The following is a 25,346-nucleotide window of genomic DNA, read 5'->3' as shown; positions in this document are numbered from 1 at the left end:
GTGGATAATGTAATGACCCATTAAGTGATTCTGAAAAAAAAATACTCATGGATCTTTCACAAAAAAAATCCTCTTTTTGTAAATTTTTAATAAGAATTTTGAATTACTCATTTAACTATGTGTGTTATATTGATTAGTTTTTTTAATAATTAATATAATTAGTAATTAATGGGCCATGCCCATGATCTATTTAATATCATATACTATTTTGGCCCATGTATGAGAATGGATTAAAATGAAATGGGGTTTTGTTTTATTAATTACAAAGAAAAAAAATATTCATGATAGAAGCAGAGGGCATTATTCGGCGTCACAAGGAATGCGTTCTCACTCCAGGTAACACAAGAATTTGCCTACTTTTCATCTCTAGTTTTTATGTACTAGTGTAGGAGTAAGATATTAATTAATTATTAAATTGGTAAGTTAGAATAGTTGAATATTTATAGAATATTGTTTAGTCAATGTTGTTTGGAAGAATTTTGGCTAGAAACAATAACAAACATATTATATTCAATAATTTGTAATGATGACTCTTTCAAATATAGTTTCATGCACGGCCAATATATTTGTCCTTACCTTAATTCATATGGTTTCCAAACTGTTAGTTTCATTTTTAGAGGTACAAAATTTTAGAGTATCCCACTTAAAACCGTCATGTGAATTTGGTATATCCATACATATTTACACCCATACATTATCCTTATTAGCCTAGAAGTAAAAAGATAGTATAAGAGAATGATGAAATTTGATGATGTGATTAATTTTAACTTTAGGTGTATTGAGAAATTGAGATTTAACCCTAGGCTTGAAATTTGGAGAAAATTGAAAAAAAGTTGACATGTTAATTGATATCAAGATTAAGAAACTTGATTATAAGTTTGGATGGATTTGTGTGTCTAAGGTAGACATATAACATATGAGCGTTATTAGTTTTGAAATCTTATTGTGATTACCTATTTGAATAGATTGCATTTATTTGGAAGTCCAATGAATGGGGAAGACTCAAGTTTTGGAGTGATTTTTTACTACTGGAGGCAAGTGGATTTCTAAACTCTTGTTAAGTGTATGAAATGCGTGTATTTCCTTGTGGTATATGTTTGGGATTAACGGGATTGGTGATGGGTTGACTTGTCCACATTGATTAATTTTAATGAAGAAAAAAGAAAGAGATAACAAAAGGCAATGTGATCTATTGTTTATGCGTGATGTGTTGAGAAAGAGTTGAAGGCTTGTTGAATCATTGTTGATGTGACTTCATGTTTGTGTGGTTGTGATATGTGTGATGTTATAAAAGTGGTCATCTCCTCATTATTAGTGTGAACTTGTCATCTGCATTATTCTGACGCATTGGTTGTGATAAGTGTTATGTGCATTGAAAAATAATGAGTACTTAAGAGGATGTACCATTTCGAGGGACGTATCGCGCGCCGCGATGGATACTATATTTTGAGGGACGTATCGCGCGCCGTAATGGTTACTATATCGAGGGTCGTGTCGTGCGCCACGACAGATGCATGGACAGATATGTCCCCCATGGGTCCCGGACTGAGAGACAGCGAGTGTGTATCACTAGGTCAGACATGCATCATTATACTTGACATTGCATTCCATTGCATTGCATTGCACATACTTAACATTATTGAACTTGATATTGTGATTTGCTGATCTTGTAATTGCCTCTTTGTGGAACATGTAATTTGTTGAAGTGTTGTTATTGAGGATATGCAATTTGTTAAAGTGGTGTTGAGGATATGTAATTTGCTGAAGTGTTGTTATTTAGGATATATATAATTTGGTAAAGTGTTGTTGCGCAGGATATATATGTAATTTGTCTGTGTGTTGTTGTAGAGTTACGTGCTATTTAAATGTGAATTGTTAGGTTAGACTGAATTTCATGCAGGAGGAGGTTCGGTTGGGGTAGTAGGAGTACCCGTATTTTATCCCCTTAGCTTGTGTTTAGACGTTTTACTTGCTGGGTACCGTGTGGTTTGGTACTCAACCCTTGCTACTGCAATTTTTTTGTAGGTTACTAGCCCGGACTTTGTGATATTTCTCTTCTCCTTGTCTGAGATTTCTTGGAGATTTGAGAGGTAGTTGTTTGTCGCCTCAGCGTACTTTCTTTCTCCTTAGTTATGACCTTAATCTATTCTAGAAACAAGTTCATTTGAGACTAGCGTTGCTTTTGAATCAATTGTAATACTTTAGAGGCTTGTACACGTGACAACCAGGTTTTGAGGTATAATGTAATTTGATAGTAAATTTTCTGCACTTTTATTGTAATAGTTGAATTTTAGACTTACTTTTCTTGGTGGGATAAGACGAGTGTCATCACCTCCATTTTTGGGTCGTGACATTATCCAACCCCCCACCCCCACCCCTAGCACTAATGGAACTAGTAAGTACTAAGTATCATATAATCTATCTTCTTACAAAAAATATATATACAAAAACTTCACTTTATAGCATATACTCATCACTTATTATTTTTATTTTATTTTTCACATAAATATACATTATAGCGATTGTATTGTATTTTTTTGTCATTTTCTTTTTTACAATTATGCATTGGATACTTTTTTTTTAATCGAGGGTCTATCAGAAACAATTTTTTTTTAGAAATAATATTTTAACTTATAAAGATGGAGCTAAGATATAAGTACATTTTACCCTATTTGCTGAATTACACTAGATATGTTGCTTATATACTTCTCAATATAATTATGAAGATGGTTTTGTTTCTTGCTATTTTGTTGTTTCTTTTCTTACAATCTTGCATCAGATAGTTTCCTTTTGAGTTGAGAATCTTCGATAATGACTCCCTACCTCAAAAAGTAGGAATAATATTTGTGTATATCCTACTTTTATAGGATACAAAGACAAAGAACAACACAATCTATTATACAATATGATATAATATAACATATTATAATATATTTGATAGAGTTATCCAACATCTATATTGATTGGAGATCAAAAATATCTGATCAAAATAAATATAGTGTCCGCAAGTTGTTATGAATATCCAATGGTTAAAAAATTAGATAGCCTTCACACTTCTCTAATATGGACTAGGGAAGTAGTTATGTTTACAAGGCGAATTTTGTTCATGCACTTAGCAAACACGATTTATGCGTTATTTATCCAATGCACCCCCCTAGCATTAATGGAACTAGTAAGTACAAAGTACCATATAATCTCTCTTATTATAAAAAGATGAGAAAAGACATAAAGACACCATCAAAGTTGTCCCATATTTGCATAAAGACACCTAAACTTTTAAAGTGTCCTATCACACCACTAAACAACTATATATCGTTGTAAATTGATCATTTTTACTTATTCCGTCGTCTATATAATGCGCGTGTTGCTCACTCTCTAGATAACTCGACCCGACCTTTTTTTTTTAAGAAAATTCGTGAACTCCTTTTCATTTCATTTCTCAACTTTTCCCTAAAAAATCAAACCAAATACACAGTGTTGTTGTTGACGATAGTGTTGTTGTTGACAATCTCGTTGTTGATCATTGTTGATCGTTGTTGATGTGTATTTGTGAAGATTCTTGGAGATTGAAGGTCTAACATGTTAGGGTTCTAAAATCTTCACTATTTTCGATTATTCTGATTTTATGGATTATTATAGTGTAGAAGTGTTAGAATCGACCTCCTACAGTTGCCATTGTTACAAATACGATTCAATATTGCATTTGACATTTTTAATCAAAAACTAACCACAAAATTGAGAAGAAATTCAATCATAAAAAAACTTCAAATTAACGTTTATACTGGAAATTAAAAGAGAAAAGACGAATTCCTACCTTATTTTCTTGAGGAAGATGATGAAGTCATCAAAAAGAGAGAATCAATATTGTTCTTGCCATGGAAATCAAAATTTTAGGGCTACCAAAGGCTATTTTTGAGTTTAAATTGGGGAAGATACAAAAATTGATTAAACAATTAATATTAAAGAAAGAAAATGACACGTGGTTGTTTTAAACTGGTAAATAAAAAGGAAAAATGGCCCATGACGTGCCTAACGTGCGTGTAAACAACCCAGATGAGTTAATGGGTAAAAATGACCAATTTACAACGATATAAAGTTGTTTAGTGGGGTGATGAGACACTTCAAAAGTTTAGGTATCTTTATGCAAATATGGAATAACTTCGATGGTCTCTTTATGTCGTTTCTCTAAAAAGATATAAAAATATATAGATACAAAAACTTCACTCTGTACCATATATTCCATCACTTTTTATTAGTAGTATTTTATTTTTCACATAAATATACACACATAATAACTTTACTATGCCAAATTTAGGAATTAGACATATCCCAATATAGTTATAGAAATTGTGTTGTATTTTTTTCTTTTCTTTTTTCAATTTTGTGTGAATACTCTTTTTCTTAAAATCGAGAGTCTATCGAAAACAATTTTGTTATCTTATGAAGATGTAACAAATTTTAATCGAGGTCAATCTGAAACAAATCTTTTACATCTGAATATGATTATAGTAAAATATTAGTTAAAGTTCTTATAATTTGACTCTAAAAATGATTATGATTACTAAAAGTGAACGGAGAGTGTACCTTGATATAGCATCAAAAGATCACTTAGTGATACTATAGCATCAAATGATCACTTGAAAAAGCAGTATATTAATTCTAGTACCTGTCGAAAACTTAAGAATATTAACTTCAAAGTGAGAAGATTTGAAATCTAAAAGATTAATGAATGAAGTACCATTTATGTACTAACTAGATGGGCATGGCCCGTGTTCAACACTAACAGAATAAAATTGTTGTTCTAACTTAACTAAGCAATTTCACTATAACTTTAAATTATAGGGCTACTAATGTTGCTCATTTAAAAAAAAATCAACAATCATTAGTGACAAATTACCAATAATGAAAAACTGAGTTAATGAAGGAACATCAACATCTAATTAGCAGAATGTATATCTCCTATAGATTTTCCTCCAACACAGCAACATTTTATGTAGTTACCTTACTATAAAAAATTAAGTGTCTCAACATAATTTAGAATAATCGATCACTAGAATACATGGTTAATAGTACACATTTATATATCCTTATAACTGTTGAATCCATCCCATTGTTTTAGTAAACTTTAGCTATTCAATTGGTACAAGCAATTGTTAAAAATGAATAGTAATTGGAGTTGAAAAGAAAAGATTTGGTAGTTGGCAAATTGGTAAGATTTGCAAACATTTTTGACTTTGCTATGTTTACATATGTCATTAGTGACATAGGTATGGTTTTATCCTTCTATAAATAGAGCATTCTTGCTCATTTGTAGAACACACCAAGTTAGAGAGAAAAACCATTTTGAGAGCAAAGTGAGGTATTACATAGACTATATAAGAAAATAGTCTGTGAAGAAAAATAGAGTGTGATGATATTTTAGTAAGACGGAAACCAAAAGAGTGTTGTTCCTTTTGAGTGTGTAGTAGTCACTTTGAGTGTTGTATTCGTGATTACACAGTGTAAAATTCCTTACTATAGTAATATCAGTTGCTCTTCTTGGCTCGTGGTTTTTTCCCTTATTCAGAAGGGTTTCCACGTAAAATTATTGGTGTCGTTATTTTCTCATTTAATTTCCATTACTTTTACCATATATACTTTTGTGCTTGTCTGCGTTTTCCCAACAAACTGGTATCAGAGACAAGATTTTATCTGAGTATGCTCTGTGGTTGCAGCACAGTCTGAACTTCCACATCAGAAAAGATTTACTTTGATTTGCGATAACTATATTTTTTGGGGAAAACAATGGAAGCCAACAGAAGTAGAATGGTTACTTTGAATGGTGTTAATTATGCCATTTGGAAGGGGAAAATGGAAGATCTCCTTTATGTTAAGAATTTTTATAAACCAGTATTTACCACTGTAAAGCTTGATAATATGACAGATGAAGAGTGGAATCTGTTGCATAGACAGGTTTGTAGATTCATTAGGCAATGGGTCGACGATAATGTGTTGAACCATATGTCTGGAGAAACACATGCTCGAACCCTTTGGGATCATCTTGAAAGTTTGTATGCTCGAAAGACTGGCAACAACAAAATGTTCTTAATAAGCAGATGTTGAGTTTGAAGTATCATGATGGTTCTCCGATGACACACCATCTGAATAATTTTCAGGGGATTATGAACCAATTATCTGCTATGGGCATCAAATTTGATGAAGAAATTCAAGGCTTGCTTCTCCTTGGTTCCCTACCAGATTCTTGGGAAACATTTAGAACGTCATTGTCAAATTCTGCTCTGGATGGTGTAATCTCTATGGATTCCGCCAAGAGTAGTGTCTTGAACGAAGAGATGAGAAGAAAAACTCAAGGTTCCTCTTCGTTGGATGTCCTGATAACTGGCCCCAGAGGGAGAAATAAAACTCGTGGTTCTCAGCATAGAGAATAAAATAGGAGCAAATCCAAAGGCAGACTTAAGGATATTGAGTGCTATCATTGTGGCATCAAAGGGCACACAAAGAAGTTCTGCAGGAAGTTGAAGAGGGAGAACAATAACAAAGAGGAAACTAAATAAGATGGCAATGAAAATTGCTAGCCACCGTCACCACCGAATATCTTGTTACCGTTCTTGATGCAAACATGATAAATATTGCTTGTGATGAGTCAAGCTGGGTTGTGGACACTGGTGCCGCATCTCATGTGACATCAAGGAAGGATTTTTTCTCTTCCTACACTCCTGGTGATTTTGGAACCTTGAGTATGGGTAATGAGACTGTTTCTAGGGTGGTTGGTATTGGTAGAATTTGTTTGGAAACTAGTATTGGAACTAAACTAGTTTTGAACAATGTGAAACATGCTCCTGATGTTCGTCTGCACCTAATTTCTGTTGGTGTTTTAGATGATGATAGATATGTTAGTACCAACGGTGATGGAAAATGGAAGCTCATTAAGGGTTCCTTGGTTGTGGCTCGTGGTAACAAACGTCGTGGTCTATACTGGACTACGACCTCTACTTGTGTTGATATGGTAAATGTTGTTGAGTGCGATGGCTCTTCAACATTATGGCACAAGAGTCTTAGCCACATTAGCGAGAAAGGACTTAATGTTCTAGCCAAGAAGAAATTATTGTCAAATTTCCAAAGTGCTAAAATAGAAAAATGTGAGCACTGCTTGGCTGGTAAACAAAATAGAGTTTTGTTTATGTCCTACCCTCCTTCGAGAAAGACAGAGTTGCTTGAGTTAGTGCACTCTGATTTATGTGGTCCAATAAAGACAAAGACATTGGGTGGTGCACTTTACTTTTTCACTTTCATTGATGATTGCTCGAGAAAACTTTGGGTCTATGTCTTGAAGAGTTAAGACCAAGTGCTAGGTGTCTTTAAGCAGTTTCAGGCTTCGGTTGAAGGAGAAACTAGAAAGAAAGTGAAATGTATTCGTACTGATAATGGTGGTGAATATTGTGGACCATTTGACGAATACTCCAAGCATCAAGGTATTAGACACCTAAAGACTAATGGTTTGGCTGAGAGGATGAACAGGACCTTGATGGAAAGAGTTAGATGTTTGCTTTCTGAAGCAAAGTTGCCGAACTCATTTTGGGGTGAGGCTTTTTTATTGACCGCTGCACGTGTTATTAATCTATCTCCTGCTGTTGCTTTGCAAAGTGATGTACCAAATAGTGTTTGGTATGGAAAGGATGTTTCCTATGACCATTTGAGAGTATTTGGTTGCAAAGCTTTTGTACATGTGCCGAAAGATGAGTGGTCAAAATTAGATGCCAAGACAAGGTAATGCATCTTCATTGGATATGGCCTAGATGAATTTGGTTACAGGCTATATGATCCAATTGAAAAGAAACTTGTGAGAAGCCGTGATATTATTTTCATGGAGAATCAAACAATTGAAGATATTGACAAAGCGGAGAAGGTAGAATCTTCAAATTTTGATGGTATAGTTCATCATGATGAAGTTCCTCACACAAGTGTACATGATGTTATTGGGTTTAATAATCATGGTGACGCCCAGAGTCATAAATCGAATCAAAATGTTGATGTTGATAATAACAATGATATTGTTATTGATGATCCTGTTGCTCATGAAGTTGTGGACGAATCAAATATTCCGCTTCAGAGGTCCACAAGAGAGCGATTTCCTTCCTCCCGTTATTCACCCAATGAGTATGTATTACTCACTAACGGGGGGGGGGGGGACCTGAATGTTATGAGGAGGCCATGGAAGATGAGCACAAGAATCAATGGATTGAAGCCATGCAAGACGAGATGAAGTCTTTGCATGAGAACCACACTTATGAGTTGGTAAAAATTTCCAAGGGCATGAGAGCTTTGAAGAACAAGTGGGTGGTCAAAGTTAAAGTTGAAGAACACAACTTGAAGCCCAGGTACAAGCTAGATTGGTTGTTAAGGGATTCGGTCAAAGGAAAGGTATTGACTTTGACGAAATATTTTCTCCTATTGTGAAAATGTCCTCGATTTGTAGAGTTCTAGGTTTGGCTGCTAGTCTTAATTTAGAGATTGAGCAGATGGATGTGAAGACGGCTTTCCTTCACGGTGACCTAGAACAAGAGATTTATATAGAACAATCTGAGGGCTTCAAAGTAGATGGTAAAGAAAATGTTGTATGCAAACTCAAAAAGAGTCTCTATGGCCTAAAACAAGCTCCTAGACAGTGGTACAAAAAGTTTGAATATGTTATGGGGGAGCAAGGCTATAAGAAGATTTCTTCAGATCATTGCGTATTTGTACCAAAATTTTCTGACAATGATTTTATCATCCTTTTGTTGTATGTGGATGATATGTTGATTGTGGGAAAAAATACTTCCAAGATTGACGAGCTAAAGAAAGAGTTGTGTAAGTATTTTTCAATGAAAGACTTAGGTCATGCCAAGCAAATTTGGGCATGAGAATTACTCGTCTTAGAGATAAAAGGAAGATTTATTTGTCCCAGAAGAAGTACATTGAACGCGTATTGGAGCGCTTCAATATGAAGAATGTGAAGCCTGTGAGTATACCTCTTGCTGGTCATATGAAGTTTAGCAAGAAGATGTGTCCTACAGCTAGGGAGGAAAAAGAGAACATGGCCAATGTTCCATATTCTTCCGTTGTCGGAAGTCTAATGTATGCAATGGTGTGCACTAGACCTGATATTGCTCACGCAGTTGGTGTTGTCAGTAGATTTCTTGAAAATCCGAGAAAAGAGCATTGGGAAGCTGTGAAATGGATACTCAGGTACCTTAGAGGAAGCTCAAATGAATGCTTGTGTTTTGTAGCATCAAATCCAATCTTGAAAGGCTATACAGATTCTGATATGGCAGGTGACCTTGATAACAGAAAATCCACTACTGGATATTTGTTTACTTTTTCAGGGGGAGCTATATCATGGCAGTCAAAGTTGCAGAAGTGTGTTGCACTATGTACAACTGAAGCTGAGTATATTGCAGCTACTGAAGCAGGCAAGGAGATGATATGGCTAAAGTGATTTCTTCAAGAGCTTGGTTTGAATCAAATGGAGTATATTGTCTATTGTGACAGTTAGAGTGCAATAGACTTGAGCAAGAACTCCATATACCATGCAAGAACAAAACACATTGACGTCAGATATCATTGGATTCGTGAGAAAGTGGAGAATGAATCATTTCACGTCAAAAAGATTCACACAAGTGAAAATCCTGCAGATATGCTGACCAAGATGATACCAAAAGACAAGTTCGAGTTATGCAAAGAACTTGTGGGTATGAGCTCTCTCTAAAGAAGTTGAAGATACCTTCTTCCAGTAAATGGGACTGTAGGGGGAGATTTGTTGAATCCATCCCATTGTTTTAGTCAACTTTAGCTATTCAATTGGTACAAGCAATTGTTAAAAATGAATAGTAATTGGAGTTGAAAAGAAAAGATTTGGTAGTTGGCAAATTGGTAAGATTTGCAATCATTTTTGACTTTGCTATGTTTACATATGTCATAAGTGACATATGTATGGTTTTATCCTTCTATAAATAGAGCATTCTTGCTCATTTGTAGAACACACCAAGTTAGAGAGAAAAACCATTTTGAGAGCAAAGTGAGGTATTCCATAGACTATATAAGAAAATAGTCTGTGAAGAAAAATAGAGTGTGATGATATTTTAGTAAGACGGAAACCAAAAGAGTGTTGTTCCTTTTGAGTGTGTAGTAGTCACTTTGAGTGTTGTATTCGTGATTACACAGTGTAAAATTCCTTACTATAGTAATATCAGTTGCTCTTCTTGGCTCGTGGTTTTTTCCCTTATTCAGAAGGGTTTCCACGTAAAATTATTGGTGTCGTTATTTTCTCATTTAATTTCCATTACTTTTACCATATATACTTTTGTGCTTGTCTGCGTTTTCCCAACAAACTGGTATCAGAGACAAGATTTTATCTGAGTATGCTCTGTGGTTGCAGCACAGTCTGAACTTCCACATCAGAAAAGATTTACTTTGATTTGCGATAACTATATTTTTTGGGGAAAACAATGGAAGCCAACAGAAGTAGAATGGTTACTTTGAATGGTGTTAATTATGCCATTTGGAAGGGAAAAATGGAAGATCTCCTTTATGTTAAGAATTTTTATAAACCAGTATTTACCACTGTAAAGCTTGATAATATGACAGATGAAGAGTGGAATCTGTTGCATAGACAGGTTTGTAGATTCATTAGGCAATGGGTCGACGATAATGTGTTGAACCATATGTCTGGAGAAACACATGCTCGAACCCTTTGGGATCATCTTGAAAGTTTGTATGCTCGAAAGACTGGCAACAACAAAATGTTCTTAATAAGCAGATGTTGAGTTTGAAGTATCATGATGGTTCTCCGATGACACACCATCTGAATAATTTTCAGGGGATTATGAACCAATTATCTGCTATGGGCATCAAATTTGATGAAGAAATTCAAGGCTTGCTTCTCCTTGGTTCCCTACCAGATTCTTGGGAAACATTTAGAACGTCATTGTCAAATTCTGCTCTGGATGGTGTAATCTCTATGGATTCCGCCAAGAGTAGTGTCTTGAACGAAGAGATGAGAAGAAAAACTCAAGGTTCCTCTTCGTTGGATGTCCTGATAACTGGCCCCAGAGGGAGAAATAAAACTCGTGGTTCTCGGCATAGAGAATAAAATAGGAGCAAATCCAAAGGCAGACTTAAGGATATTGAGTGCTATCATTATGGCATCAAAGGGCACACAAAGAAGTTCTGCAGGAAGTTGAAGAGGGAGAACAATAACAAAGAGGAAACTAAATAAGATGGCAATGAAAATTGCTAGCCACCGTCACCACCGAAGATCTTGTTACCGTTCTTGATGCAAACATGATAAATATTGCTTGTGATGAGTCAAGCTGGGTTGTGGACACTGGTGCCGCATCTCATGTGACATCAAGGAAGGATTTTTTCTCTTCCTACACTCCTGGTGATTTTGGAACCTTGAGTATGGGTAATGAGACTGTTTCTAGGGTGGTTGGTATTGGTAGAATTTGTTTGGAAACTAGTATTGGAACTAAACTAGTTTTGAACAATGTGAAACATGCTCCTGATGTTCGTCTGCACCTAATTTCTGTTGGTGTTTTAGATGATGATAGATATGTTAGTACCAACGGTGATGGAAAATGGAAGCTCATTAAGGGTTCCTTGGTTGTGGCTCGTGGTAACAAACGTCGTGGTCTATACTGGACTACGACCTCTACTTGTGTTGATATGGTAAATGTTGTTGAGTGCGATGGCTCTTCAACATTATGGCACAAGAGTCTTAGCCACATTAGCGAGAAAGGACTTAATGTTCTAGCCAAGAAGAAATTATTGTCAAATTTCCAAAGTGCTAAAATAGAAAAATGTGAGCACTGCTTGGCTGGTAAACAAAATAGAGTTTTGTTTATGTCCTACCCTCCTTCGAGAAAGACAGAGTTGCTTGAGTTAGTGCACTCTGATTTATGTGGTCCAATAAAGACAAAGACATTGGGTGGTGCACTTTACTTTTTCACTTTCATTGATGATTGCTCGAGAAAACTTTGGGTCTATGTCTTGAAGAGTTAAGACCAAGTGCTAGGTGTCTTTAAGCAGTTTCAGGCTTCGGTTGAAGGAGAAACTAGAAAGAAAGTGAAATGTATTCGTACTGATAATGGTGGTGAATATTGTGGACCATTTGACGAATACTCCAAGCATCAAGGTATTAGACACCTAAAGACTAATGGTTTGGCTGAGAGGATGAACAGGACCTTGATGGAAAGAGTTAGATGTTTGCTTTCTGAAGCAAAGTTGCCGAACTCATTTTGGGGTGAGGCTTTTTTATTGACCGCTGCACGTGTTATTAATCTATCTCCTGCTGTTGCTTTGCAAAGTGATGTACCAAATAGTGTTTGGTATGGAAAGGATGTTTCCTATGACCATTTGAGAGTATTTGGTTGCAAAGCTTTTGTATTCGTGATTACACACTGTAAAATTTCTTACTATAGTAATATCAGTTGCTCCTCTTGGCCCGTGATTTTTTCCCTTATTCAGAAGGGTTTCCACGTAAAATTATTGGTGTCGTTATTTTCTCATTTTATTTCCATTACTTTTACCATATATACTTTTGTGCTTGTCTGCGTTTTCCCAACAATAACATGTATGAAAGACCATCTTCAAGTATTATTATAGACATAATATGCTTTGTATCTTCAAATAAAAACAAACATTCTCCAATTCAACATTTACAATGAGCTGGAGCTAATTTTTTGCATCCCAACCTTGAAAAACAGGTCAACACAACACATTTGATGAAAAACAGGTCAATACAACACATTTGATGATGCCCGTCTCGTTATTTGTTCAAAACTAATAACAAAACAACAGTACACTACATTTAGATTCACTTTAGTACAATTTAAAATTTCTTAAATGTTAAATCTATGCATCAACATGTGAAAAAATAATTGCTATTATACAAATCAGTTTTGTATTGCTTCTACATTTTGAGTTGTTTTACTCTCTGTTTATTCTAATGAAATACTTCTAATGCATTTTGGTGTGTCTAAACTGTTTTCTAACTTTGACATAATTTTGTGTTTTTATTTTTTTTTCTTCCCAACATCTAAATCATTATTTCACCACATTCTAGTTTTAAATGTTTCAAGTTCTTATATTTTATTGTGTAATCTCTCATAACATAGTCTTGCATATCAAGAATAAATAGGAGAAACAAAAGATAATAGCTAATTTGAAAGCTACCTTAAGCGAGGAGAAGATAATTGTAGAATACTAACTTTTTTTTTCCTGTTATTTATCCTATACAAACTGTCACTTGTTTAAAAACTTAACATCAATATGTTTGTAACTTCAGCTTTGAATTTTAAACTTGAACTTGAGAGGTTTTCAACTCATGAAGAAATATAACAAAGTGATTGATATTTATTTTTCTTTGTTACATTTGTTTCCCAATTCACTTTCTCAAACATATGACATATGTTTCCAAATTCAGAGCACTAACTGTTAACGTGGTTCAGTACTAACAAAACCATACTAACTTGTTTAGTTCTCATAATTGAGATTCACACGGAAAAGAAAAAAAATCTCACATAATCAAAATAACCTTCATCTCATCAATCATAACAATACTACACAAAACATTGCCTTTCATAATAAGATGAAACATCAAATCTAAGTAGATGCAAATATATACTAAAATCAACTAATATCATCTGGTTAAAGTCAAAGTTATTTCAGGTAAATCCAACATAAAGTGGCATAGTAACAGATCAATTATTGAGGCAGCCAAAAACGTGACTATCAACACAATAGGAGGCAAAAGAAGAAATGACAACTTAACATTCAGAATCTAGATCAATTATCAATGAAATTAAGTTTAGAATGGACATGCAAACATCAAGAGAACACGTATTAGTAGTCTTGAAAGAACGTTATTTAGAACATAATCAAGTGCCCTGCAAAATAATTAAGCGCCCTGCATTCAATCAAAGTTTATGATAATCTCCAACGGCCGCAGCTAATAAATACACATACCAAGATGAAAGATAAAAGTTCCTTGGGGCATACAAATAGAAATCTATCAAACATTGAACAAAAATTTTGAAGTATCCAATGGAGTTTATCATATAGCCATTTATATTTAATTTCTTTTTCCCTTGTACACACCTAAGTAGTCCCTGGAGCCTTCCCCCTCAAGTTATCACGAAAAAAGCAACAAATCATTGCCACTTCCTATTAATTATCGTAAATCACTAATTGACATTCAAGAGAGAAAATATTAGGGTCTAAAATATAATTTCTTTAGAAAAGCATAATCTACCTTGTGTATTTATTTGTTTGACAGAACAAAATTTCTTCTGTAGTCTGTAAATACTACAAGAAATATAGGGTATTACCAGCTAGTTGATTGAGATTCACCGATATACTAAAAACACAATAGTAGGATAAGCCAAATAAAATTGTAAGCAGATCTCATAGGACGTGTTTAAGCCTGTAGAAATATATAATTTGAATGGTTGATTGGTAAACAAATATTTAAAACAAATTATAAGTTATAACATGATCCGGAGACTCCAGAGATTGATTCTTTTTTAATCAAACCATTCTCTCCCAAACTCAATGAAGATAAGAGAAAACTAATGCATAATGAAAAGGGCAAGGTTAACAAAAAGAAAGTTGATTGGTTAGAACTAAGTTGTGATTAGTTGGTTGTACATAGTGGGATCTAGTACATGAAGCTGCTAGTTTTGATGAAAAGTTACTTGTTAGATAGGAAGCATGTGATAATGGAGCTTGAATTACACTGGCCGAATATGTATGGACAACTTCTCATTAGAAAGAGATGGAATATGTCAAATTCTCTAAACATAGGAGTAGGGGTGATATGAGGATGCTATAGAGGAGTGAGATAGGTGGTTATGAGAGAGTGACTGTTAAGTGTAGGCAGTAAGAAATGTTATCAACTCTTCTACCCTAACAAGTTATAATGGCGCACCTGGGAACAACTTTGTGAACCTTTGTTACACAGAGAAGTTAATTTAGTTTTGATTCGACTTTTGATATTTAGTCTTGATAACAACAAGAAAAAATAGAGGTGAATTTCAGGTTACCTAGATAGAAGATGGACCTAGTTCATCCACATCATAAGTACAAAATAGGAGTAGATCATTCATTATACACATGTATAGACTTCCATCAAATTGAATATTACCGCTTTTATTTAATATATGCCTACAGTAATTCATCAGTCCTAGTCCAGTTAAGGGAAATGAAAAATTGATCATATGCATATGTTAGTTGTTCTTATTTGCTATCTTGCATAGGAAAAGAGTCAGAGCACCCTCGCTTATTATTAAATAAAAAAAAACAGAGGAGGAAATCTATTAGTATGGACAAACCTATCTAGTTAAAGCCCAAACCGGCTAACTCTAAGACGTTATAAAACATGATATAACTTTATAGGTAGCTGACATTTACATATTGTTAGAGTTCATGTTTCACGGTGAGTTCAAGCTTCACTATTTATTTTCTATTTCAACCTTCAAAAGGCACCAGACATTGAGTGATATAACACAAGCTAGTAATGAAGGCAAAGTTGACCTCGGCCTCCTACTCTAAAAGATGAACTCTTTTTTTTTAGAATTTTCTTTTTCTATCTTGACTGTTGTATTTATATTGACCTAGACGGAAGCCAATTCCCAATAGTAGAACACCTATAAGAATTCTTAAGAGATTGGAGAGAGTAGATGGGGGAATAAATTGTTTTGAGGTGAGTAAGGAATATGTGCATAACTATACCACCTGTGACTTAACGCTTAAGACAGTGTGTTTGCCTTATTATGGTAGAATGGTTTTATAGGATATCTCGTAGTTTCCAAAGATGATTTTTTATATAATTATACATGTTGCATACTCTATAACTTATCTATTTGTATGTCATTTTCCTTTTGTGGAGTACCTCTTACAGGTTACCTAATGTCATTAAATACTTCCATGCAAGTGTTATCCGCTTTGGAGTACCCTTGTTTATTGCTACATGTTGTCGTAGGACCTTTTCCGTGCATGTTATTATTGCACTGGTTACTTTCCTTATGTCACTTGTTCATATTGTGTGGGTACTGTAAGATAATTGATCATACTACCACCTTTATATATTTTATTTATATGCCTTATAGCTTTTATGCCCATGTTTCATGTGCTCACTTGCTCATATTTCATAAATATACTCATTAACATGTTAGTCCACCTATCTATGCGATATAATACACTTGCTCATTGTGTTTGTGTTTCTTAGTTCATTTTCTTATATGTCAAATTGTCATGTAATCTACCTGCTTACGTATAACAAAATTTTGTAGCTTTACTACTCATGCATCATGTGCTCATCTAGTCCATTGATTACATTCCTTATAGTTCATTCGCCCGTGTACCGTGCACTGCTTATTGATTTGAGTTGTAAACAATTTGGTAAAATGTTTCCTTGTATCAATATGTAGTGAAGATTTTGACCAAAAAAGGTAGGACATATTTGTAAAATTTATCACTACCATAGATAAATAACTTAGGATAAACCCTATTCAAAGGTGCGGCATAAAACATTAGAGTTTATATTAACAGTTATGCATTCTTATAAGACTCACCTCTGAAAAGCGTCATGAGATAACATAGAAGAGATAGCGCCCCGATAGGATGGGCCTATGATTTTATGTATCCATTCCGTATACAAAAAATTGGTACTATACTTATTCTTGATTGTTAAGACCCGTAAGCTACGCTCAAAATGTGTAACCTCCATTGAAGTATTGTGGAAGGAATAGAATATAACATAAGATACTTGGGAATAGAAAATGGTAGAGTCTAAGTATCCCTCCTCATTCTAAACATCAATTACGGATCTGAAATAATGTGGCATGTCTTGTGTTTAGGTATATTATTGTCCTTATTATCTTCAGTGAATTATATGGTAAAGAAGGGGTTTAATTTTTCATATTATTATTTCGTGAACCAAATCTATCGAAAAATATGTTGGACTTGTCCATACATATTTTAGATTAGTCTATGGATTTTTGATAGTCCTATTTACAATGGGGACTCTCGCTAATCTCAATATGAAATTTCAAGATAAACCGAACTATCAAGTGCACCTATCATTCGTGGACGAATGATCATAAGAGGGGGAGGATATAATACCCTGTATTCTACGTGTACTAGTTCTATTTATATAACGCTTAAGCTGCCCTTTGGTATTGTTATAAACTCGATATCCTATGCGACTAGGGACAATAGAATAGGTTTAATGTGAACCGCCCATAGATTTTTATGCGATACGATTAAGTCGACGTCAATGGAAGTATTTGAGTCTAGAGTTAAAATTGACTTAGTGTATATAAGTTTTAAGTTAAGTTAAAGGTATTATGGTCTAAAAATGCAATAAAGTATTGAAGTGCTTGCTTGACTTCACTAAGCTAGCAGGTGACAAGTAGATGCATCACCTACTTTGACTTATTGACCAACCCAAAGGACCAAGCAGGTGCATCACCTACTAAGAATTTTTTGACCATGTTATTTGGCAAAGCACACTAAACATACTAGCATTAATCTTGCCCAAGTTTAATAGAAGAATAAAGGGGAAAATGGAAAGCCAAGTCCCAATCTTTCCAAGCCCACAAGAAATAATTTTAATACAAAACTAGGTGTATCACCTAATTAAATGTGTGGCCCAAATTAAAGACACATGTTGACTGCAAATGAAGTACAAGAAAGATGACAAAAGGGCCAATGTTCTTAAGTCCAAAAAGGCCAAATGAAAAGTCTAAGTAGGTGGTTCACCTACTTGACAAATTATGACCCAAAATGAGTGAGAAAGTCTGTCAAAGCAGGTCCCTTTAAAAGAGATTGATATAAATTTTTTCCAACCATTTTACTTTGACAAAAAATCTGATTTCTAGAGCTTTCTCTCTTATCTCTTTTAGATTCATACAACAACCATTAAATACCATTAGGATTCTTGAATATTAGGTATTTAAAGCTATTGGAAGGTATAATTTAAGACAAGTTAAGGAGGAAAACCTTTACCTTGAAGAATCCAAGTCTTAGAAAGTGGTAGTTCTGTCCAGCAAGGTAAGCTATAACAATTTCTCCCTCTTGTGCTTGAGTTAATTGGCACTTGATATGTGTTAGTGAGTTGGAAATTGTAAATTTTACATGGTGAACATTGGGGAGGATATTCAGTTGATATGTACGTGTTAGGACAGCCATGGCGGGGAGTCCTCTTAAAATTAAGTTATGAGCTTGTTTGAGCATTGATATACCGTGGTTTCACGGTATTATTAATACTTTTTCCTTAAGTTTAGTGTGTCCAAAAGCCTTTTTGTGCTAATTTTTATATAAGTTTCTCCTTATTTGCAGGAAATCTGTCCAAAGATGAATGCAGAGGTTTTTTAGCGAAGAAATGCAGAAAAGACCACCTACGGAGCTTGTGACGGTCCGTAGGTGGCAGCGTAGTGCACCTGCTGAAGGAAGATGGGAAGTCTGACCAAGTGTGGGGTTACGAAGTCCATGACGGTCCGTCGTGTCTATGACGGTCCTTCTTGCAGGTTCGTCATGAAGTTCAGAGAAGTAATCCCAGTACCCATATTCCAAGAGTTTAAGTGTTTTGGAATGAAGACCCTAGACGGACCGTCGTTATGACGGTCCGTCATACTTGTCGTCGAGGGTAATGAAGAGAGAAGCAGAAGAAATTACACAAGTATGGGACGACGGAGTCCATGGCGGTCCGTCGTGACCACGACGATCCGTAGCGAGGTCCGTCGACCCAGCCGCGTTTTGACTTCCAACAAATAGAATCCTTGTTTAATTAGGTTTTTATTTTCTTTAAATAGTTCGAAAAACCTCATTTTTGGGGTTAGACTCTGGATCATTATTAGACTCCGCATTGTTAGAAACCTTTTGATTATCATTAGACTTTTTGTGATATTATTGATTACTTTGAGATTCTTGCAAGTGATTATTGGTGGGTTTTGGTGATTAATCAAGCAAACTTTCGGATTTTACTCTTTCTCATTGAAGTAAGTACATGAATTCTTATATAATATATTTGAATATTGTGATTATGACTATGGGTAACTAAACTCCATAACTAGGGTTGTGGGAACCATAAGCAAATAATGAGATAAAACCTAACTAAAATAACAGTTCTAGAATAGTGTCTTGCATGTATTAATAATTCTTTCGTTTAGAAGTCTTTTTAACGGATGACCAATGTTAGAACTCGCCTTAATGCTACTTGCCGGACCAAGGAGGTAGATAATAGGAAAAAAATTATCAACATAAATTTAGTGTATACTATCTAATAGGCTAGTATTGATTGGTACGAGGTAATAACTTAGTCAAATATCGAATACGATGCTTAATATGAGGTAAAGATAAGGGTTAGGATAGCAACACACGTAGCCGGACCAAGGTGCGGAGTGAGATTTTCTAGATGCCCGACCAAGGATTTAGAAATACATAACTTATCACTTTGCATGCAAGATACTAGGAAAGAATTGTTATAGTTAGAATTATCAAATTATGAACCTGTGGGGAACACGTAAACCCTAGTTACTTTGATTAATTGATTAAAATCCAACATTCAAAGCTGTTAAGTGTCTCTTTCAATTTAGGTAGTTATTATCATTCATTTAGAAATAGAAACCCCCCTTTTATTGGTTTTACTTTCCAAGGAAGTCATTGACTAAACAAAAGTAATAATAGATTGAAGTTAAGTCTAGACTATTTTCCTCGTGGGAACGATCCCAACCTCACTAGTTGGGTTATTTACTTGACACGCCCGCTTTACTTCTTATTTGAGAAGTAAGTTTGAGCGTATCAAGCACTCTAAAAGTAATGTTAGCTCTTCAAGTGCTGGTGATCAGAAACCATGATTCATTCACATTGCTTCTATTGCATTATTATGTTTGAATATTATTTCATGTATCTTATGGTAAGGGATGTGACTGGACATGCGGGAAAGTTATGGAGATCTGATTTTCCCTTCATCTTTTCGTACTAGTTCCTAAATGATGTACTTTTAATACCTAGTTGATTTCAACACTCTAAAGTACATCTACACATCATAAAATCATTCATAAACATGAGATCATGTCCCTTCAATTCAAAAATCCAATTCAAACAAAGTTAAAATTAAAGTCAAAGAAGTTAAGAAGCAAGTCAAAGTGAGTTCTTAAAGTTTTCAAGAGTCTTAAACAAACATTTTAACTTTGTTTTAAGGCTCAACCTACAAGTTAGCGATGAGTAATGGGTTGAGTCTAAATCTCAAAAGCTAAAAGGGAACTAACTATTCCCTAAGAGTAAAGTTTCAAATAAAGAAAAGAGCAAAGAGTGAGTTCATTTCTCAAAAGCTATAAGGAAACTCAGTAGTCCTTAAGAGTTACAAATGTTTTTACATTTTGAGAAAGAAGGAAGCTAGACTTCCACAGAGCCTTTGGATAGTTTTAGACAATGGGAAAAATATTTCCAAAGAGCTTTTAAGGCTAAGTTTGAGCAATCACCTCAAACCAGGGAAGAAGTTATTTTTAAAACATATGAGCTAAGTATTTTGGGTGTAATATTGAGCACCGATATGAGGACGAGAGTTCATATCAACTTAAGTCTCCATAAACCATGTAGCCTACATGGACAGATAAATGATGAAAGTTTTTAGATGATTCCGTAGTGTTTTCTAGCATAGACTAGTGGATTCACTTAGTAGTTCTGGTTCTATACTGATGGCAAGGTATAAATCGGTCCTCTTGAAACGTGAGGTAATACATTTTAACACCACTTGGGCTCATAGTAATGATTGTCGGTTAGAGAATCTCCCACAGAAATTATATTACTTTCATATATAAGTAAAGTTGAGTTTATTATTGCATTATCTTTAATGAACTAAGTGTTTATACTGTTTTACAAGCTTTATATATATTGCATTTACCTTTATTGCTTTATATTGAGTTGTTATTCCATGAGTTGAGTAGAGTCAAGGTAAGTCCATCATTAATCCTTTCAAGCTTAGTAGTTGTTGTTTAGCATTCCAACTCGCATACTCGTACATTTAATGTACTGATGGCAGTTGGCCTGCATCATCTTATGATGAAGACGCATGTAACCAGGATCAGCATCCAGCGCCTCGTTGATCCAGCTTGAGCATTCAGAGTCAGCGGTGATCCTCCTTGCATTCTGTAAGACTCGTTAATTGCTTTCCCTATTTTCTTTATAGAATGTTGTGGGGTTGTCCTAACATTCATCTTAGTAGTAGTAAAAGCTTCATAGGCAGATAGATAGTCAGATAGTTTAGTTTTGGTCTCTTTTTATCTTACATATCAGATTTTTTAACTTTGAGACTTAAGTGTCATTTTGGCCAAGATAATTGTTTAAAGTATTTTCTCTTTAGAATGTTCCAGCTTTATACTTGAGTTAACTTAAGTCTTCCGCTGAGTTAAGTGAGTCATGCCAAGGGTTTGCTTCAGGTCAGTAATGATTGTTGGGTACCGGCCACGTCTAGGGTGTAGGCTTCGAGCGTGACAATAACTACATAGGAATTACAAGTGTACTATTTTATCGCACATGTGTAGTCAAATGTTATATTGAATTTTAAAAATATTGCTTTTATATTGTACAAATAAGAGCCTTTATAAATGATATTAGGTCTAATATTTAAGATGTATATAGTAGTCCAAAAATATATTAATTAATAAAAATATATTCTCAACAAACAATATAAAAAACAATTGATTCATATTCTTCAAATTAGTATATTTTATTATATTAATAAAAAAACTTAAAGTACAAAATTTTCATGGACATCACGAAGTGCAAGTTTGGCAAAAAGATGAATATTATAAATATAATGTCTGTGATATAGTAAAATTATCGCCTATTTATAATTTCTTAATTAAGGAATGTGTCAAATTAAATATGAACAAGTAAAACTGAACTGAAGAAATAATAGTTAATACTCTCTTTGTCCACTATTGTTTGTCATAGTTTCTTTTTTTGGATTCAAACTATAAGAACTTTAACTAACATTTGAAGATTATTTTTTCATCATATTGATATGCAAAAAGTTGCAATGTATAGTACTTTTCATATAGTTTTCGCATATTTAAATATTTTGTTTAAAATATCGAATTAACATAATCTAATTTAACTTTAAAAATTAATCAAATTGACTTTCGAAAAATGCAACATGACAAATAAAAGTGAACGGAGGAAGTACATGGATAAATCAAAGCACAATTGTATATGAACAAGGTTAAATGCATTTAGTCATATGATATAACAAGAAACTTGTCAAGAATTCATGGACCAGGAATACCGATCTTCCCAAAACCAGATGAAAGAGCAACTTGTGTGAGATTAAAGTGAATAGCACATAGCGGAAACATACTGCTCACATGAATTATAGATAACAACCACATGGTTAATAGTCTATTTCTACAACAAGAGTAGATAAGTTACATAACGGTATATATATTGTTGCAATAAATAAATCATACAAACTACAATCAGACATTTAGGAAATAATTGGAGGAAAAAAAAACCATATTGTCACAACCTAAAAAATAAAACAAACAGAGAAATATAAAACATAGATATATAGCCTCCATAATATTATTATGTACTTATGCTCGGACTTTTTGATGCTGCACTTTCCACCTGATCGCGATTCTGGTTCATTTTCTTTTCTCCCTCCATAGTCTTCCTTAGTAGACGAAGCTCTTTTATGTAGTAATGAAGCCTATCTATGACCAAAGCAAGAAACAATGTGAACCCTGCATTTGTAACACATGAAGAAAAAAAATACATTATTTACCAAAAATAGTCGATTATATGAATCTAAATTATCGAAGATTATATTCACCTAAGAGCGAGGCTTCTAAGAGATGATTAGCCAACAAAACTTGATCAGTTGGATTAACAGTTCCAGAATCAGTTGCGCGATTCTGCATTAGAGTGACGTTGAACAAGATGGAGACTAAAACCACGAATAATGTTCCTCCAGCACTTTTTACTATGACAGGTCCTCTCCCTTGCTTCGATTTATCTAATGCCATCAAAACAGGTTTCCTTAAAGGGGTTCGGAATATGAGGGTCAATATCACAAGCACTTCAAGAAATACAAGCGCGAATAATGGCTGAATCATCATTATTCGTTGTTGTTGTTGTGTTGTTAATTGTTATGATTTATTAGTAAGGTGAAAAGGAAAAATATTTAACTCAAGTTTTGCTCGAAGCGTGTTAGTAACAAGATGCTTAGGGACTAAGAAGCAGCAAAGAACAAGGGAAAATGCTTATTTACTTGTGGTTTGGTTTAGGAATGTGTGTGGTGGCACGTAAACGGAGGCTTCTTTTATTCATCCTATGAAATTGTCAAAGGGAAGAGTTTTGTTTTGGTTCTACTTTCGTCTCAATGATTAATTTCAAGTCTTAAATATAATAAAATTAGTGACATAAACTTCAATTTCAACAAGATGTTTGTATTTTTTTTTCTTTTACTTGTTATTTATAAGGTATATCATTTAAAAATTTATGACTAATATCAAGATGTGAGTAGTTTAATTGAAGATTCTATAATATTTCATATTTTCTTTTGAAATACAAATCTTTTACTTTTTCTCCACAAACTACATAAATTGCCAAGAACACGTTAATATGTGTGCTCAGAATTAACATTGAATTGGAGGGTGTTTTTGTTATTTAAGATTTTCCACTTTACACTTCCATGCTTCAATTATGTTGTACTAAATGTTATATTGTGTATACCTTTTTCATTATTGACAAAATATTTCACACATAAATGTCAATAAATGTCCGTAGGGGTGTATAAAAACTGAACCCAAAAAATGGTTACTCGGTTATTAGGTTTTTAATGGGTTTATTAAAAAAAATTATTGGGTTATTGGTTCGGTATCATTTTTTATTATTGGGTTATTGGGTAAACCGATAACCCAAAAAGACGATAATAATTTATTATTTTATCCTTCTTAAGTATTAAATTAATAATTTAATATATAATTAGACAATATAACTATATCAAATTATTAGTAATCTACCAATTTCACACTAAACCGCTTTACTAGATTTTACTGTTTACTCAAAACCTAAAGATTAAAGTAAGGGGTTCACAGTTGTAGCTATTTGATTTTAATTTTAGTTTTAGTCTTGTTGGACTATTTTATTTTAGTTTTAGTTTGTAATCGTAGGTTGTAGCATTTGCAAATTTGTAAAGGTCTGTAATTTGATTAACATAAAAAAATGAGAAAATGCACAGTACACCTTCAACTTATACCCGAGATCCCAGAGACATACTTATACTATACTAAGGTCCTATTACCTCTCTGAACTTATTTTATAAGTAATTTTCTACCTCTCTTTGGATTATGTGGCACTAGCTTGAAAAAAAAATCAATCATCGTGGAACCCACAAGATAGTGCACGTAGGCAAAAAGGGGTAGAAAATTATTAATAAAATAAGTTCAAGCGGTAATAGGACCTTAGTATAGTGTAAGTGTGTCTTTAAGATTTCGGGTATAGGTTGAGGGGGTACTTGTGCATTATCGCTAAAAAAATCACATACTATGTTTTGGTGGTAATTACAGCCTTCATACTATATTTTCTCTTATTGATGCAATTTCTCATTATCTTTCTTGTTTCACTATATCAAAGCATTTAGAAAAATGAGAAGGCATATAATAACATTTTCTTATTGGGTAAACCAAAAACTGAATCGATAATGATCAAAAACCGTTAAACCATTAAAGAATATCTAATTGGTTTGTTATTGAGTTAGCATATTTAAAAACCAAAATCAATAAATCGAATTAATAATATATAAAACCGAATCGACAATGCACACTTCTAAATGTACATACTTAAATGTCAATAAATGTTTTGTGTAGCAACCTTTGATTCTATCCAATAATAAATAAAACCGAATGGACAATGCACACTTCTAAATGTACATACTTAAATGTCAATAAATGTTTTGTGTATCAAATGACATGTGCATTCTACAAAAATTATCATATCATGACCAACTCTTTATTTGATTTACCACTTATCTACTTATATAGGCATGTGAAAGTGAGGGAGAGAAAGGCTCGCGACTTGGATTAAATAAAATGTATTAAGGAGAAAAAAGTATTAAGTGTTGGTGGATGACAAACGTATTTCCACAAACTTTTGAATGAAGAATTAAAAAGGACGGAGAGATCATGTTGGAAGAACGCACTCTGAAAGACATCAGAACTTTGAGTAATGTAGCGGTTTTAAGGTTGAGAAGGTTAGACATGCTATTAGTAAGATGAGCAGGGAGAGAGCGACTAGATCCGATG

The 25,346-nt window shown here is 33.9% G+C and overlaps 1 protein-coding gene across 1 annotated transcript; it reads right to left on the bottom strand.

The window, feature by feature from the left end:
- Positions 1-22,411: 22,411 nt before the first annotated feature.
- Positions 22,412-23,273, bottom strand: LOC101261860 (uncharacterized). Its single transcript, XM_004248653.5, has 2 exons — positions 22,874-23,273; positions 22,412-22,784 (listed from the first exon to the last, which is right to left on the bottom strand). Exons 1-2 carry the CDS (start codon positions 23,157-23,159, stop codon positions 22,627-22,629), a joined length of 444 nt encoding a protein of 147 aa, XP_004248701.1. The 5' UTR covers positions 23,160-23,273; the 3' UTR covers positions 22,412-22,626.
- Between the last annotated feature and the right edge of the window lie 2,073 nt (positions 23,274-25,346).

Source organism: Solanum lycopersicum, chromosome 10 (genome assembly GCF_036512215.1).
Source record: "Solanum lycopersicum chromosome 10, SLM_r2.1".
NCBI classification, from domain to species: Eukaryota; Viridiplantae; Streptophyta; class Magnoliopsida; order Solanales; family Solanaceae; genus Solanum; species Solanum lycopersicum.
This window is presented reverse-complemented; position numbering and strand designations above follow the sequence as displayed.